Source organism: Ahaetulla prasina, chromosome 3 (genome assembly GCF_028640845.1).
Source record: "Ahaetulla prasina isolate Xishuangbanna chromosome 3, ASM2864084v1, whole genome shotgun sequence".
In the NCBI taxonomy this organism is placed as follows: Eukaryota; Metazoa; Chordata; class Lepidosauria; order Squamata; family Colubridae; genus Ahaetulla; species Ahaetulla prasina.
In genome coordinates this window covers 225,193,064-225,212,037 of record NC_080541.1, presented here as the reverse complement: position 1 = coordinate 225,212,037, position 18,974 = coordinate 225,193,064, and the positions used below count along the sequence as shown (strand labels likewise).

Genomic DNA, 18,974 nt, shown 5'->3' with positions numbered 1-18,974 from the left:
GCTGACGTGACATGGGGATATGGAAAGGCTGTTTTGTCAAGACATGCGTCAGCGGTTGAGATGCTTGTTAAAAAGAAGCAGAGTCTTCAATAGGAGGCCCTGAGTCATTTGGACAGATGTTGTCTCTCATAGTAAGACAGCGGCAGTGGAAAAGCCACAGGTGTAACATGAGAGGCAAATACAGCATGAAAAATGCAGTGAATGGAAGTAATTCAGCATCGAGGTTCATTTTATTGACCTCAGAAGGATGGAAGGCTGAGTCAACCTTGAGCCAGTCGGGATAGAATGCCTTGCGGTCGGCAGAATTAGCTTGCAAGGCTGCATTCTAACCACTGTGCCACCATGGCAGGCAGGTAGGTAGATATGGTAGATAGATAGAAGGTAGGTAGGCAGGTAGGTAGGTAGATAGGTAGGTAGGTAGGTAGGTAGGTAGGTAGATAGATAGATAGATAGATAGATAGATAGATAGATAGATAGATAGATAGATAGATAAGGTAGGTAGGTAGGTAGGTAGGTAGGTAGGTAGATAGATAGATAGATAGATAGATAGATAGATAGATAGATAGATAGATAGATAGATAGATAGATAGATAGATAGATAGATAGATAGATAGATACGGTAGATGATAGATTAGGTAGGTAGGTAGGTAGGTAGATAGATAGATAGATAGATAGATAGATAGATAGATAGATAGATAGATAGATAGATAGATAGATAGATAGGTAGGTAGGTAGGTAGGTAGGTAGGTAGGTAGGTAGGTAGGTAGGTAGGTAGATAGATAGATAGATAGATAGATAGATAGATAGATAGATAGATAGATAGATAGATAGATAGATAGATAGATAGACAGATAGATAGATAGATGAGATAGATAGATGACAGATAGGTAGATAGATAGATAGATAGATAGATAGATAGATAGATAGATAGATAGATAGATAGATAGATAGATAGATAGGTAGATAGATAGGTAGATAGGTAGGTAGGTAGGTAGATAGGTAGATAGATACGGTAGATGATAGATTAGGTAGGTAGGTAGGTAGGTAGGTAAATAGATAGATAGATAGATAGATAGATAGATAGATAGATAGATAGATAGATAGATAGATAGATAGATAGATAGATTAGGTAGATGATAGATTAGGTAGGTAGATAGGTAGAGAGAGAGAGAGAGAGAGAGAGAGAGAGAGAGATACGGTAGATGATAGATTAGGTAGGTAGGTAGTTAGATGAGGTAGATAGGTAGATAGATAGATAGGAATAGCACTAGACTTATATACCGCTTCACAGCCCTCTCTAAGTGGTTTACAGAGTCAGCCTATTTGCCCCCAACAATCTGGGTCTGTATTTTACCGACCTTGGAAGGATGGAAGGCTGAATCAACCTGGAGTCGGCCAGGATCAAACTTCTGGGCAGTCATCAGAATTAGCTTGCAATACCTCATTCTAACCACTGCGCCACCAGGGCTCTTTCTACACTGTTGCAAGAAGTTTGTGAATGGTTTGGGGACATTTTGGCTGCCATCCGGCTAGAAGGGGGCAGAGCAGCCTTTAGTGGTGGAGCCTTGCACTTTATTATTATTGAGGAGCAATCAGAGGTTGCAGTAACATTCCTGAAGGCGGATGAGCTGGTTCCCCCACCCCCCTGCCCAGGGCTGGGAAAGCATTGCTCCTTTTGTTTTCTCGTTGTGATAAGCCTAAAAAGAGGACTTGCCTGTTTTTTCCCCTTGCTCTTCCTCTGTGGAAATAACAGTAAACTGTCATCTCTGTTTCTCAGCACTTTTTACCAGAAGCGAATGATATGAGTTATGAGCAAGGCGTCCTCGGGGCTGCCCTACGGACTCCCTGTTATTGTGGCCTGCTGAGCCCATCAGGTCATCTTCACATGAGTCACTTGAGTTTTCCTCTGGGGAAATTAAAAAAAAACAGACTTTGTGCTCTAGCGATGATGATGATGATGATGGGGGATCTGTTGCACTTTCCCCGATCAGTCTATTTTGGCCCTAGCTAGCAGCTAACAAATTAACCCGTACTACGTAGTGACTTACATAGGTTTCCTTTCTCTCTCCCTATCACCTTTTCTTTCTGCCTAAGAGGCTGAAAACTGGGGTTATAAAAGCTTTGAACTCAACATAAATAAATGTTGCCGATGCAAACCGGTGAAATGTATTGTCAACATCCAGCTCAAAAAACCCAAATAAAACTCCCAGGTTCGTTCCGTTACTGAAAATCTTAGCTGTTTATTGAACACGCTGCATGGCGATGCGGAAGCAAAACCAACTCTGGGTTTCCCAAATAACAGTTCATAGAATTAAACAATACTTTCCCCAGCCAGTCCCCCCAGCCTCTCACGTAGCCCAGTTCACTTTGTTATGGGAACCGTCTTGCTTCAACTCCACACACCTCCTAAAATGTCCTTGAAAAGGTTTCGGGCTCTCCCGGACTTCAGCGGAATCGTGGAGGTTTCGTTTCTCCATCTAACCCATTCTAAAGCAACACTTCCCCTTACTCTAATGGCAAGTTGCAACGAAGAGGCACGTAGCTGCCAAAGTTTCATTCTTGACATGTATTTGGAAAACCTTGATGACAGATTTGCTGGTTAGAAGTCAACACACGGATTTCAGGTCGTCCTCGACTTACGACCACAGTGGAGCCCAAAATTTCTGTTGCTGAGCGAGACAGTTATTAAGTGAGTTTTGCTCCACTTTGCAACCCTTCTTGCCACAATTGTTAAGTGAATCACTGCCGTTGTTAAGTTAGTAACACAGTTGTTTGGTGAATCTGGCTTCCATCGGAAGGTCACAAAAGGTGATCTCATGACCCTGGGACGCTACAATCATCAGAAATATCTGCTAGCTGCCAAGCATCTGAACTTTGATCATGTGACCTGGGATGCTGCAACGGTTGTAAGTGTGAAAAACAGTTGCGTCACTTTTTTTTCAATGCTGTTGCAAATTCAAATGGTTACTAAACGAATGGTTGTAAGTCAAGGACTACCTGTATAATAAATTCACATCTTATCAAGGTCACGGAAATAATGTTCATCACTAAAACTGTGCTTTATTTTTTTTCCTGTGGAAAAAGAAATGGATGCTGAATAGAATGGAATGGAATGGAATGGAATGGAAAGGAATGGAATGGAATAGAATAGAATAGAATAGAATTCTTTATTGGCCAAGTGTGATTGGACACACAAGGAATTTGTCGGTGCATACGCTCTCAGTATACATAAAAGAAAAGATACGTTCATCAAGAATCATAAGGTACAACAGTTAATAATAGTCATAGGGTACAAATAAGCAATCAGGAAACAATCAATATCAATATCAATCGTAAGGATACAAGCAGCAGTTACAGTCATACAGTTATAAGTGGAAGGAGATGGGTGATGGGAACAATGAGATTAGTCAATAGTTTGACAATGTTGAGTGAATTATTTGTTTAGCAGGGTGATGGCATTTGGGAAAAAACTGTCCTTGTGTCTAGTTGTTCTGGTATGCAGTGCTCTATAGCGTCGTTTTGAGGGTAGGAGTTGAAACAGTTTATGTCCAGGATGCGAGGGGTCTGTAAATATTTTCACAGCCCTCTTTTTGACTTGTGCAGTGTACAGGTCCTCAGTGGAAGAAGGCAGGTTGGTAGCCATTGTTTTTTCTGCAGTTCTAATGATCCTGTGAAGTCTATGTCTGTCTTGTTGGGTTGCAGAACCAAACCAGGTGCAGATGACAGACTCAATAATTCCTCTGTAGAATTGAATCAGCAGTTCCTTGGGCAGTTTGAGCTTTCTGAGTTGGCGCAGAAAGAAAACTTAAGAATATTTAAGATTAAGTGTATTAATTTCATGATGAAGGAACATGCCTATCAAGGTTCCGACTGACGAACCCAAGCAAAGCAGGCATGACAGAGACGATCCAATCTCCTTATGCAAAGCTTATTGATTACATCATTTCGGCACATATGAAAGCAAAACCAGATCTAGCTATTTCCCGCACAAACCCATATAGTGAAAGTATAGATTCTCCCTTCCCCTTTTAGGCCAGGTCACTTTGACCAGTTGTATTTCTTAATATTGCTCTGAGAAAATCTTTTTGGCTCTGGCAAACACCTGTTGAAGTGTCCTTGGTTCCCATGGCTGTTGCCTCGTTGCCTGGAGCGTACATTCCATTCTTCCTCTCCTTTCCGCCTCAGGATGTTGGTAACCTGAGAATTGAAAATGGCTGAAACAGCAAAAGCAAATTTCAGAGCGTGATAATGTCCTTCCTTCATGGTGCTATGATCAAAACACATGGGATTGATCCTGTCGTTATCCTGATAAGGTTGATCAGGCAGTCAGAAGATCCTGGAGTGTCTTCCAAAGGAACTTCATGGCTGCGGAGGGTTGGGAGGTCCAGCCTTCTTAATCCAACTCAGCACTGCAGATTGCAGAGTGCTAGTTTTATGGAGATGGAAACCCCATTTTATGTCATGTTCCAAAAGTGCTTTTCGAAAGGGAACTGGATTGTCTTCTTTTGTTTTGTTTTTTTAAAAAAACATTTCACTTCTCATCCAAGAAGCTTCTTCAGTTCTGGCTGAATGGTGGGTTGTGGAAGAATTTGTATTCCTTGCTGTCATCTGTTGAGTAGCATTCTTTGGCTCTCTGAGATTCGTTGAGACTACTTGGGGGTTTATCTATACCCTCTGGGTCACCTGAATCAGAGTGGAAATGGGTAAGGAACAGGGGTGGGATTCAACCGGTTCGGGCGAACCAGTAGTTCCATCGATCAGCTGAGAACGAACCGGTTCATCCTGACGATCAGATGGGCCCGCCCATACTATTTTCCTACCTCTATCTTCTCAGCTGATTCGCGCGGTGGAGCAGATTGCCGCACGAATCAGCTGCGTTACTCCTTCGAAGAAAACAGGAAGTGAAGATTTCTTCAAACTGCGCATGCGTGTATAGTGTGCGTCAGGGGCGTGCGCATGCAAAACGCACAATCACCAAACCGGTTGTTAAACCGGGAAGATCCCACCAGTGGTAAGAAAGCTTTTTTGGGACTGCTGAGAGGACTGTTATAGACAGGAGATAGGTCAGCGGTTCTCAACCTGTGGGTCAGGACCCCGTTGGGGGTCGAATGATGATTTGCCAGGGGTCACCTAAGACCATCGTATACTTGCGAGTTGAAGAATCGCGCTCCAATGGTTGACTCCACAAGCCAGCCACAGGCTCTTCAAATCGCTAGGCGAATTCGGCTTCAGGCGCGATGAATTAAAAAAGAGAGAAATCTTTGCTCTGACGTCTCCCTCTCAAGCCAGCTGCAATCACTCCCAATCGCTAGCCTAATCTGGCTTCAGGCACGATAAACTTAATAGGGGAGGAGTCGCCGCTTTAATGCCTCCGTCCTCATGGCAATCGCAAGCAGTTCAGATCGCTAGCCAATATGGCTTCAGGCACGATAAATTCAAAATGAAAATAATTTTATGGTTGGGGGTTGCCACATCATGGGGAATTGTATTAAAGGGGTCACAGCACTATAACGGTTGAGAACCACTGAGATAGGTAGTTCCATATCCCTCCCCCCTGCATTGAGAGGGGCTGTTCAGTTTTAATATAGATGGCCTCTTTGACCCCTTTTTCAATCCAGCGGTCCTCAGAGAGGTAAAGATCTGACCTTCAGAGTGCTAACGACCAGATTGACCACTGTGGAATAGAAATCCTTTCATTCCCCATCAGAACCGGAGAAGCTTCTTAAATGAGAAGCGAAACGTCTTCAAAGAATAAGAAACCAAGAAAATCTGGTTGCCTTTGAGAAAAAGCATCTTTGAGACAAACATGACTGGGATGATTGAGACTCTTCACAGACAACATCATTGTCATGTTTTGAACCCTTTTCTTCCTGACAGGGTAGTTCAGGATGGGAGATCAGAGGCAACGTTCGTTATCCACGTCCGGAGAATCACTATACCATGTTCTAGGACTGGACAAGAATGCCACCTCAGATGATATTAAGAAATCATACAGGTAAGGAGGCGGAGCCTCATTCTGAAGGTAGTATGGATTTCAGATGCATTTTAAACACTTGCAGGCTGTCTTGAGTTTCAAACATCTCCGGGTGGCACATAAGTATGTGACATACAAACCAGAGGTGGGTTTCAGCAGGTTCTGACCAGTTCCGGAGAACCGGTAGTGGAAATTTTGAGCAGTTCGGAGACCCGGTAGTAAAAATTCTGACTGGCCCCGCCCCCATCTATTCTCTGCCTCCTGAGTCCCAGCTGATCGGGAGGAAATGGGGATTTTTGCAGTAACCTTCCCCTGGAGTGAGGTGGGAATGGAGATTTTACAGTATCCTTCACCCTGCCACGCCCACCAAGCCACACCCACAGAACCAGTAGCAAAAATATTTGAAGCCCACCACTGATACAAACGTTTGTTGATACAACCAGCACAGCTTGCGGTTTTGGGTCTCCGCATTTCTAGAACCTGAAACCAGGCGGTCCTCAACTTAAAACCACCTTTGGGACCAGAATTTCTCTTGCTAAGTAAGGTGGTTTGGTTAGGTGAATGGCCGCAGTTAAGTAAATCACATGGTCGTTAAGCGAACCTGGCTTCTCCCCTTGACTTTGCTTGTTGGAAGCTGGCTGGGAAGCTTGCAAATGACCCATCACAGGGCTCTGGGATGCTGCAACCAGATTTTGATCAGGTGATTATGAGAATGCTGTAAGTGTCATAACCAGGAGGATTGTTGCCGGTCCCTTTTTTTTCCAGTGCTGTTATAACTTCAGACAGTCACTCCACGAATGGTTGTAAGTTAAGGTCTACCTGTATGAGGTCAGCTGGTGTACGGATCAGTAAATGCACTCACCAGGAGAAAATGTGCCCATTGGAATCCGCCACCAACTTTCTTGAGTTGGGGACTCAACAAAAATTCAATCAACTGTGATCTTCCAATGTGTTGTTGTTGTTTTTTTCAACTGATGATATCACTTAAGGTAAAGGTAAAGATTCCCCTCGCACATATGTGCTAGTTGTTGCCGACTCTAGGGGGCAGTGCTCATCTCCGTTTCAAAGCCGAAGAGCCAGCGCTGTCCGAAGACGTCTCCGTGGTCATGTGGCCGGCATGACTCAACGCCAAAGGTGCACGAAATGCTGTTCCCTTCCCACCAAAGGTGGTCTCTATTTTTTCTACTTGCATTTTTACGTGTTTTCGAAACTGCTAGGTTGGCAGAAGCTGGGACAAGTAACGGGAGCTCACCCCGTTACATGGCAGCACTAGGGATTTGAACTGCCGAACTGCCAACCTTTCGATCGACAAGCTCAACATCCTAGCCCCTGAGCCACCGTGTCCCTTGATGATATCACTTACTTTAGTTAAATATGAGCTTTTGACAATTTCGGTAGAAAGCAAAAATTAAGAACATAGGAGCACAACCTCAAAGCAACAGGTGGGAAGCTCAAAAGTAATGTTACCAAGTGTTACTTCTTAGAAAGGGTAATGGACTGGACTAGACTAGATGAGGAGAGGAGAGGAGAGAGGAGAGGAGAGAATTTTTTATTGGCCAAGTGTGATTGGACATACAAGGAATTTGTCTTGGTGCATAAGCTCTCAGTGTACATAAAAGAAAAGATACCTTCATCAAGAATAATAAGGTACAAAGCTTAATGATAGTCATTAAGTAATGGAAGCTTGGAAACAACTTCCAGCAGGGGTAGTGGGTCAATCATCAGTAACTGTTTAAACATGCTTGGAATAAATCCATATAAATAAATCCATATAAATCCATATCCATCATCAAATACCTACCTACCTACCTACCTACCTCAAAGGGCAGACTTGATGGATCACTAGGGATTTTTTACAATTTTTTTCTATGTTTAACGGGGTGTGTGGAACACTTGAAATCTGAAGAAAAGCGCTTTGGAGTAGTTCTGCTCCCAAAGTAAGTGGCATATCTTTGTGGGTTCACAGCTGTGATTGAGGTAAAGAAGGCATGAAGAGCCGCAGGTTTCAAAGATGCTGCCACATAGAGCAAAAAGAAAATGCCGAAGCAACTTGGAGTTTCCCTCTTAGTATCAGCTTAAACAGACATGCAAAAACACAAATTAAAAATAGAATCAAGCAGGTTCAAAATTTGGGATGTGTCGTTATTCTTTCCATGCCTGAATTTATCCTAATTACTTTAACCTTTTTTTCATTTCAGTCATCTAATTAGGGGATTGGGTCACCTTGTTCTTTGGCTGTTTCTAATCAGTGGATGTTAGAAACCCTGCCAATGAATTGCAAAAATAACGTTGCAGTATTTCTTCTAAAAATGTATCAGGTATTTCCAAATCTGTCTGCAACTCAGGCTGATCAAGAATAATGTATTAAAAAAAACCAACTGGATGGGAACCATCTACTTTTAGAGGACGCTGAGCTATTGGTGGTAAATGTTATTTTAAAGTTTTGATTTGAAGGGATGATAGTTTGTGATGAAGATTGGATCATCCCCCTGCACTTATGAGCCGGATGTTTCATTACCCAGTTAGGTAACATCATCAGTGCTGAAAAGAGATGGGATCTGCAGAGAGGAGGAAGACAATGAGGACGACAGTGAGGTCCTTCTGTTCAAAATGCAGTTTAGGCAGAACTTAAGCTTTCTTACCTTTCTTAATAAATCTATAATTTACTTTGGATACCAATGAATGTCTAGGATAATGGCTAGGATAAACCTTTGCATCCAGCTTTTCTTTTCAATGGGAACTTCTGCTACTTAATTACTTGCTATTCTTTTAGCATTCTACATATGCTCAGGAGCACATTCTCCAACAAGGGCTCCAACAGGAAAGGTGCTTTAGAGTGGGGAGGGGTGTTTATTTTATTTATTTATTTATTTTTATTTATTTATTTAATCAAATTTTTATACCGCCCTTCTCCCGAAGGACTCAGGGCGGTTCACAGCCAACTAAAACCACAATAATAAATATATTAAAACAATAATTAAAAAACCTATCAAATATGGCCAATTTAAAATATATATAAACAGTAAAACCCAGTTAAAATTTAAAACCCCAATAGTAAACATATAAAATTCTAAAATCCTATGCCAGTCCTGCTCGAAGAAATAGATACGTCTTCAGCTCGCGGCGAAAGGTCCGAAGGTCGGGAAGTTGACGAAGTCCCAGGGAAGTTCGTTCCAGAGGGTAGGAGCCCCCACAGAGAAGCCCTTCCCCTGGGGGTCGCCAGCTGGCATTGCTTGGCCGACGGCACCCTGAGGAGTCCCTCTCTGTGAGAGCGCACGGGTCGTTGGGAGGCAAACGGAAGCAGCAGGCGGTCCCGTAAATAACCCGGTCCTATGCCATGGAGCGCTTTAAAGGTGGTAACCAATACCTTGAAGTTCACCGATAGACCACAGGCAGCCAGTGCAGCTTGAGCAGGAGTGGTGTTATACGGGAGCCATGAGCGGCCCCCTCTATCACCCGCGCAGCTGCATTCTGGACTAACTGGAGTCTCCGGGTGCTCTTCAAGGGGAGCCCCATGTAGAGAGCATTGCAGTAGTCCAAGCGAGATGTAACAAGAGCATGAGTGACCGTGCATAAGGCATCCCGGTCAAAAAAGGGGCGCAACTGGCGGATCAGGCGAACCTGATGAAAAGCCCTCCTGGAGATGGTCGTCAAATGGTCTTCAAAAGACAACTGTCCATCCAGGAGGACGCCTAAGTTGCGGACCTTCTCCATTGGGGCCAATGACTCACCCCCAACAGTCAGCTGCGACTGCAGCTGACTGTACCGGGGTGCCAGCATCCACAGCCACTCCATCTTGGAGGGATTGAGCCTGAGCCTGTTTCTCCCCATCCAGACCCGTACGGCTTTGTGCCCCACCTGTTCATGCTTCCAAAAAGAAGCTGCGCTGGCAGCGTCGAATAAAAGTAAAACAATTTGGCTCTTCATGGTGTCTGCTTTCTTGAGTTAATCCTCAACTTACAACCGTAATTGGGCCTGGAGTTATGGTGTTAAGTCATGGTGGTCACTAAATGGGCCACCACGTGATAAGACCTGATTTGCTGGCATTTTTTTACGCTGGTCATTAAGTAAATCCATTTTACCCAATGGGTGGAGGTTTTTTTGGCCAGAAACTAAACCAGCAAAAAAATTGTCAAAAATTGCCACCATATAACTAGAATAGAATAGAATAGAATAGAATTTTTTATTGGCCAAGTGTGATTGGACACACAAGGAATTTGTCTTGGTGCATATGCTCTCAGTGTACATAAAAGAAAAGATACCTTCATCATCAACAACATTTGTTGTTATTCAACAACAACAACATTTACAACACAAATGATGGTCAATATATCAATATAAATCGTAAGGACTGCCAGCAAAAAAGTTACAGTCATACAGTCATAAGTGGAAGGAGATTGGTGATGGGAACGATGAGAAGATTAATAGTAGTGCAGATTTAGTAAATAGTTTGACAGCGTTGAGGGAATTATTTGTTTAGCAGAGTGATGGCCTTCGGGAAAAAACTGTTCTTGTGTCTAGTTGTTCTGGTGTGCAGTGCTCTATAGCAGAGGTTCCCAATCTTTTTCGGTTTGCGGCTCCCATAACACTTCGGATTTTTTCCGCGGCTCCCTTAATAGGTACATCCGATTTTTTTTTTAATTTTTGTCTTTTTTTCTGAATTTTTTTCTGAAAGCTGAAATCTTTTCTGTTAACTTTAAAATGTGCATATTGCCTCCTTGTAAAGAGAGATTCAACACATTCAACTTTTCAAAGATATCACATAGGTATGTGAGTTTAATCAAAAAGTCTGTTTCTACAAAGTGTTTGGCATACTCATGTTTTGCTGATGGACGCGCCGTCTCCTTTGATGGGAGCGGCCTCTGTGGAACTTTCCCAGGCGTGGGGTCCCTGCTTGGTCTCGGAGTTTGGCCTCTCGCGATCCCCTTGTTCCTCGGGTCTCCGCCTTGTGGAGGAGGTGGCTGTTCTCGCCTCCAGCCTGGCTCACCTGGGAGGAACTAACGGGTGGTTTTGCTATTTTCTCGCAGCCCTCTTTCCCGATGCCGTCGAGCGTGGTGGCCGCGGCCGTGTTGGGCAGCGTGTCGGGTGGTCTGGGAGGCCAGTGGCGTCGCGGGCAGACTGGAGGGGAGGTGCGCCGTTGCTTCGTCAGGCGGCGGGTCTGGGCGGGCGCTGTGGTTCGGGCGGGCGGGCGGGGCCGGAGCTCACGCTTCTCCTTTGGTCCGTCGTCGGCGTCTGCCGTCTTCCTGCCTGCTGTGGCCTGCCCCGCGGGGGGTGTGGGTGCGGCTGCGCGGGAGTCCCTTGGCTTTTGGAGTTGTCCCGAGTTGCGGTGTGCGAGTCCCGGTCGCTGCGGCTGTGTCCGGCTTTGTGCGTCTGGGATCTCGCGGCACCGCGTGTGGAGCGGACGCTGCTTCTTCGTGGCTCCCTTGTGGCGGTGGCGCGGCTCCCTGGGGAGCCGCGGCTCACAGTTTGGGAATCACTGCTCTATAGCGTTGTTTTGAGGGTAGGAGTTGAAACAGTTTATGTCCAGGATGCAAGGGATCTGTAAATATTTTCACGGCCCTCTTCTTGATTTGTGTAGTATACAGGTCCCCAATGGAAGGCAGGTTGGTAGCCATTATTTTTTCTGCAGTTCTAATTATCCTCTGAAGTCTGTGTCTTTCTTGTTGGGTTGCAGAACCGAACCAGACAGTTATAGAGGTGCAAATGACAGACTCAATAATTCCTCTGTAGAACTGAATCAGCAGCTCCTTGGGCAGTGGAGGTGGCAAGCGACCATAAAGGCGAGCTGGTTCCCAGCATCCCAAATGTGATTGTGTGACTGCGAGAAGGGGATGCAGCCATCATAACTTTGAAATCGGGTCACACATAGCTCTAGGTTTCTAGCCTGATGCCTTCACCAATAGAAGCGGTCCTCACTTAGCGACCGTTCAAAGCTACAACAGACAGACACACCCACCCTCCCAAAAGCTACATCCTCAGTATGTATCAAAATGTGAAGTCTGTGTTTCACTCACACACACCATGTTTGTGGTATAAATGATTGTGTGTTGCTTCATTTTTCTCTGAATTCCATCTGCTTGAAGAGTAGCTCCCCAGTGACTTGTTCCAGCAGCTATATTTAAAGTTTTGTCAAGCTTTCCCCCCACCCCCCCCTTAAATATTGTTTACTTCTTCCATAGGAAACTTGCATTAAAATATCACCCCGATAAGAATCCAGATAATCCAGAAGCCGCAGATAAATTTAAAGAGATTAACAACGCACACGCAATATTGACTGATGCTACAAAAAGAAATATTTATGATAAGTATGGCTCCTTGGGGCTGTACGTAGCAGAACAGTTTGGAGAAGAGAATGTGAACACCTATTTCGTGTTATCCAGCTGGTGGGCCAAGGTGAGTACCGAGTGGATTCTGTCCTGAAATTAATTAAATTAATTTTGTCTTAAAGCAAAATTTGCCTCGTTCATTTTCAAGGATTGAAGTGCCTTTTTTTTCTAATGTGGAAAAAAATGAATAAATAGTCAGGCTTCCATCTTGCTACCACAGACCAGGGTTTTTGGCCTCTTTATCCTGTTCCCTCTCCCTCTCTATAAATTGAGTAGCTGCTGAGGCTTGTAAAAATGTTAACTGCAGCATGATTAAAGAAATTCTAAATCACATATGATTTGTCTGCCAGTTAATTTTCCTGGAGGGTGGTGGGTCATAAAGATTTCCAAAGCAAGAAACAGCCTTGTCTTTTTTTAAGGAGTTTAGAAAGGTCATAGGAGATCGTATATTTCTAGATGTCCCCCTCAGTCTAGGAAAGGAAAAGCAAATAATTTAGCAGAGGACGATGAATTGCCATTTATAATTTTACAAGGGTGTGAGGGTTAAAAATCATCTTTTTTTAAAGTCTGCCATTTGTAAGCCCTTTTTTCAAACATTCGTCGTAATCGTGATCAGCTTGTCTAAAATGAATTCGTTTTCATCTTTTGTGGCGAGGTACAAATTTGAGGCCAACAACACATTTTAATTTGAAGACTTTTTCATGAGCAATATCTTTCTGATTACGTTAACGTCCCTTGGGATGATGCCAAAGATGCTTCAAATGATCACAAACACTGGAAAAGACTTGCTGCCCTGGGTGCTCTGCACAAGACCTAATGACGAAGATGATGATGAATATACAATTTCCCCGAAAATTCTAGATTGTTTTCGGAGGGCCTCCTTAAAGTTTGAAACACGTCTTAATTAAACGTCATAAACAGAAAGGTTTGCTGGGGTGTTGTGTCTCATCCTCCCTCCTCTCCTCAGCCGGGCCCCTCCTGTCTACACCCGGGCCTGTTATCAGAAGTCTGATAATGAAGATGAACGGCCTGTCATGCCTCCAGCGCCCCGCCCCATGCCCGGAGAGGATTCCAGGAATGAACAAACAAACCTGATAAACGTCACTCCTACAGCATGTGAGCAGGAAGGCAGCCACGTGCTAGAATTACTGACAGCTGAAGAGAATTCAAAGTGGGAGGATCCTCGCTTCCGGAGATCTGAGAGGCGACGCCAACAGAAGGAAGGGAGGGGCAGGCCTGGATAAATGCTGAGTCATGGAGCCACACCCCACAGCCTATATAAAGGACCTGCTTTTGGCATTCCAACCTTGAGTCAAGCAAAGTCTCATCTAGTTTGCTGCTATCGCTGAAGTCACAACTTGGACTTCTGCCTGCCCTGATAAACCTCGAAGGAATTTGACAAGCTGCAGAGGCTTCGTTGCCACGCTTGATACGGACTTCCTAGACCCAGTCGTCGGAGGGGGAGTGGGACACGACATGGGGTTTTAGCTTAAGAATATCATATGATGTCACCCATTTGAAGCCTCCTGTGGGTTTGAAGGTCCTGCTTTCCTGTTTTGGTGAATCAGCCACACTTATCTATGGCTTTTCAGCTTTTTCCTGGATTCTCTACCATGATAGAAGCATTTGGAACTCCGTCCAACCAAGAGCTTGGTCATGCTGAGCCATTGCTACTCTCCTATACAGAAGCAAGAGTTTTGTGCTAATGGATGCAGTTTAGATCTATTAGATCAGATATATATTTTGGTAATATAATGACAGCCCGAATGCTGGAAAGGTTGCTCCAGAGAGCTAATGAAAGGTTTAAAAATATTTCTAAATGCATCTATGCTTTTGTTCATCCCAACCCATCGTGACACAGGGCACACAAAGCAAAATAAACCAGGGATAAAAATATTCACGATATTGTTAATGTATTGTTAATGATGTTAATATAATAGGAGGGTTTACCCACAATCATTCAAACCCAAAGACATGTTGGAATTATGACGGTCTTGAAAGACTTATGATTATGGGTGACATGATGGGCCCAAATGGGTGACATGATGGGTCCAAATGGACAAATTATAATAATAATAATAATAATAATAGCCACCCTTCAGACTGGTGGACTTCAACTCCCAGAATTCCCTAGCCAGCATTTGTCATCCTTGTCAAGTCACTTACAGTAAGGCCTTGTCGAAGAAGCAAGAATCCCGCAGGCCTTGATAAGAATGAATAAAGACCACAAAATTCTGAAGAGAGACCCCCAGCCCTCTTTCATAAGCGAGTTCATTAAGGTGATGTCTCTTTGAACATTTTTAATCTCTTTTTCCTGGAGGCCAAATTACTGCTTATGCGATAGGCCAGGATGTCTGTCTGGTGTTCCTCTCGTTTCTTTCTCAGCTTGTTCCAAGTTCTCCTAGGGCCATCACTGAAAAGGGGACCCATACTCCAGGAACCGTATCACTTGAGGTCAGGGAGACCCTTAGCAGGTTCTCTCTTGGTATTCAGTCTGGACAGGCAGATCTAATTTTTTAGCAAGGTGATTTCCCCTCTATCCCAGTGCTAAATTTTAAAGAGTCCACTAGATAATAACCAGCATTGGACCTGGCTCAGCAGCCTCGAGATGGCTGTGATTCTACCGTGCCAGTTTTTCTCAACCTGCAACCTGACCCACCATGTTTTGTAGATATTTACCCCTTCTGAGTTGCCTTCCAAGGATTGTAGTGGTCTGCCAGCAGCCTGCGGAGCTGGGCTGAGGCTGAGGAAGAACATGGGCCAGTCCTGGAGGCTGGGGAAGGCCCGGATGAGGGCTCTGCGTCAGAGGCAGAGGTGGGGCCAGGGCCATCGGGGAGTGATGTGCGGACTCCGGAGCCTCCAGAGGCTGACAGTAGTGAGGCAGAGGAACTGAAGGAGCCTGTTCCTAATGCACGCATGAGAAGAGCTGCCAGAAGGCAAGAGCAGCTCAAGCAAAGAGGACAACTCGGGAGTAGGGCCAAGAGATGATTGGCCCCTCCCATAAGGCTTAAAAGACCAGCAACGGTGTTTGGGCTTTGCCGGAAAACAACGTTGATAGCTTTGTCTTGTTGCATTTATTTTGTATCATGTCTTCTGAACTTTTGCCAAGAAAGGCCTTTGACAGTTTCTCTAATTGGATCAAGGTTGGTGATAAGATTGAAGAATTTGTGTTGGGAGGAATTTGCTTTAATTTAATTGAACTACACTGAGAATGAAGTAATTCTCAGCTGTTCGAATAAAGTTTGTTTGTTTTTACACTGACTGAGTTTCCGACTACCTACTTGGGCCTGGGTCACAACAAGGATGCCCTTTGTATAATTGGCTGATTAACTACTTGAAAGCCGTTGGATCACAGGACTGGTTGCTGAACAGCTGTCATAAATCAGTCAGTATAGTCAAGGAGGAAGATCATACCCAATGAGCCGTCATCAGCTCTTTAAGACATGTACTCACCCAATTCTGATCACTCTTTTTCTCTGACTTGCCCTCCCCAGGCAAGCTTGCTTGCTCCAAACGGATAACCTACATTTCTTTTCTCCCTTATCCAGGCGTTGTTTGTCTTCTGTGGGCTCATAACCGGGTGCTACTGTTGCTGCTGTCTCTGCTGTTGCTGTAACTGTTGCTGTGGAAAGTGTAAACCGAAACCCCCCGAAGGAGATGAACCGGAATTTTATGTCTCTCCAGAAGACTTGGAGGCCCAAGTACAATCAGACGAGAGGGGTAAGTGTTGGTTGCTCTAGTTAAACCACCAGAAACACATCCAAACATCAGAAAAGGGGAAAGAGATGACATGATGTGGCTTAAGGTACAATATAGTTGAGAACCAGTTGGTGCAGTGCGGGTGTCAGCAACCTGCGGCTCCAGAGCCACATAGAGCCACATCACTGGCTGGCCCGCCCCCGCCCCTTGCCTTCCTCTCCCAGTCACTCCTCGACTGAAAAGGTAAGGGCAAAAGCAGTGGATGGAGACTTGCTCCATATGCCAGAGCAGGAGCAAAACAGTCCTGTACTTGCCTCTTCTTCCGTCCCTTGTTGGTGCTGCGCATACCTCGGTCACTCGGGGAGACGCACAACTTTCTCTCCATCCCGAGACACTGGCCTGGCCCAGCTGCGGCTGACACTGCTGCTCTCGCTGCCTCTATGGTCTGCTTGCTGCTCAGCGCCTTGCGCAGCAGACTTAAATTTAGCGCGCTTCACAATGTGGGAGACAACCTCCTCCTGGAGCCCGTTATGAGACAGACCATTGGCTGCAGCCTGGCCGAGCCATTGTCTCGGGGCGGAGAGAAAGAGGGAGAGAGAGAGGTGAAAGAGAGAGATGAGGGGGAGAGATGAGAGAGATAGAGATGAGAGATGTGAGAGAGGGAGAAAGGGAAAGAAAAGGAGAAAGAGATGAGAAACAGACAGAGGGAGAAAGAGAGATGAGGGAGAGAGAGAGAGAGAGAGAGAGAAAGACCCCGTATTTTTCGGAGTATAAAAACCTTAGTTTTTGGGGAGGAAAATAAGAAAAAGGCTGATTGGCAGGTGGATTGGCTTCCTGGAATACCCCCAATCAGCTGTTCCCAGAGATGAATTTTAGCAACAGGTTCCTTGGTTATAAGTTCTGTGATTGCTTTTTTTTTTTTTCTGCCTCTGAAACTCTGTTTCAGAAAAAACCTTTTTCTGCCTCTGAAAGCCTCCGAAACAGAACTTCAGAAAAAAAGCCTCTGAAGCTCTTTTTGGGAGTTTCTTTTCTGAAGCTTCTTTCAGCCTCTGAAACCTCCCTTTGAGAAGTTGGGTGGGGCTACATTCGGAGTACAAGACGCACCCAGATTTTCACCCTCTTTTTTGGTGGAAAAAGGTGCGTCTTATATTCCAAAAAATATTGTACCTGTTTCCCAGAGAAAAGAAAATACTGGGAGCCACAAAACCTGGCTAGGCATGGCTGGGTGGGTATCATGTGACTGGGTGGGAATGAGTGATGTCGAGTTGGCTACGCCCACCCAGGTTTTGTGGCTCCTGATGTTTTCTGTGGGTTTTTGAGTGTTTAAATGGCTCTTTGAGTGTTTAAGATTGCAGACCCCTGGTGTAGTGGTTAAGGCATCAGGCTAGAAACAAGGACATAGTGAGCTCTAGTCCCACCTTAGGCTTCAAAACTGGCTGGGTCCCTTTGGGCTAATCATTAGGAGACGCTGAGTTCTAGTTCTGCCTTAGGCACGAAAGCTAGCTGGGTGACTTCGGGCCAGTCCCCCTCTCTCTTAGCCCAAACCACCTCACAGGGCTGTTGTTGTGGGAAAATAGGAAGAAGAAGGTGTATTGGATATGTTTAGCACCTTGAGTTATTTGTAAAAATAATAAATAAATCTATAAAGATGTATTTTATTTCGGATGACACCTTCACTCCCCTCTCTCTGCACATGCCCCAAGGGAGAGCTCTCAAATAATGATTTTGCTTATTACCTTTCTTACTGACTTTCCCCTCCCTTCTCCAAATTTAGATCCTCCATCAATCCAGCCACTCTCTGCATCCAGTCAAAGGACTAAAATTAACTATCTATCTACCCTTGTATTTTTATATTCATTTTCTTTTCAAAAGTCGCAGCACAATACTTTTCTCTTTAAGGTACTTACGCAAATTACTTGCATGAATTAGCGACACATATTTTTTTTACGTCAATAGAGCTTTATAATTCACCAGACAGTAAGTCACTTAATTTAAAAATTACAACAAATTCATAAATTGAGCATTCAAGCAGATACAATTTTTTAAAAAACGAAATAGGTGAAATCTGTAAAATGAATGTTCAAAATAGAATGTCATAGTAATTTGTTTTCACCAGCCTGTTACACCACCCATTACAGGTAGCCCTTGATTTGCAACCATTTTTTTAAAACAACCATTCGAAGTTACAACAGCACTGGGGAAAATGAGCTTATGACCGTTTTTCACACTTATGACTGTTGCAGCATCCCTGTGGTCACATGATCAGAATTCCAGCACTTGGCAACCGGCATATGTTTGTGATACCCTCCTGGGGTCATGTGATCTCCTTTTGTGACCTTCTGATAAACAAAGTCAATGGGGAAGCCGGATTCACTTAACAACAGCAGTGGTTCACTTAACAACCATTAGAAAGGGTTGTAAAATGGGGCAGAACTCAATAACTATCTTGCTCAGCAGTGGAACCTGTGGGCTCAATTGTGGTCGTAAGTCAAGGACTACCTGTACCATCTGAGTAGTTGCAGAATACTTTTCTTAGAATAGGTCGGGAATTTCTGGTAAATACTCGGTTCCACCAACGATGACGCCTTGCATATTCTGCTAAGGCTTAAATAAACCTTTAATAAAATAAGTCGGTCAGGAAAGGTGCCGTTAACTCTGAAGCTGGCCTGACTGAGGCCATCTTGGAGGCTTCAGTGTTACCACAATGGTGCTGAGGGATGGGGATGGGGATGGTGGGGGAAATAGAGATAATTTTGGAGTTTTGTAGCCAAAACAAAATAAGTTTCCCCTGAGAACCAAGGACATTCCCACAGATGGCTGAAGAGAGAGGAGGAGCGAAGTTTCCAAGCAACCGGGCAGCACTTTGATTGGCCCATGTGACTGATTGTTTTGGGAAAGAGGGGGGAAAACTTTTTACTCTCAATTAGATGAAAACCGTGGGAACCTTTAGAGTCGGTTTGCACCAATCTGTGCCA

General features: G+C 44.4%; 1 protein-coding gene across 3 annotated transcripts in view; it reads left to right on the top strand.

The window, feature by feature from the left end:
- Window positions 1-18,974, top strand: part of DNAJC5 (DnaJ heat shock protein family (Hsp40) member C5) — an 83,493-nt gene that overhangs the window by 57,106 nt on the left and 7,413 nt on the right. For all 3 annotated transcript variants that reach the window (XR_009154553.1, XR_009154554.1, XM_058178042.1), the window contains exons 3-5: window positions 5,878-5,995; window positions 12,154-12,367; window positions 15,849-16,020. Coding sequence is in view for 1 of the 3 variants with exons in the window: in XM_058178042.1 (XP_058034025.1) it covers window positions 5,889-5,995; window positions 12,154-12,367; window positions 15,849-16,020 (493 nt within the window). In the remaining 2 variants the exon portion in view is untranslated. The remainder of the gene's footprint in view (window positions 1-5,877; window positions 5,996-12,153; window positions 12,368-15,848; window positions 16,021-18,974) is intronic.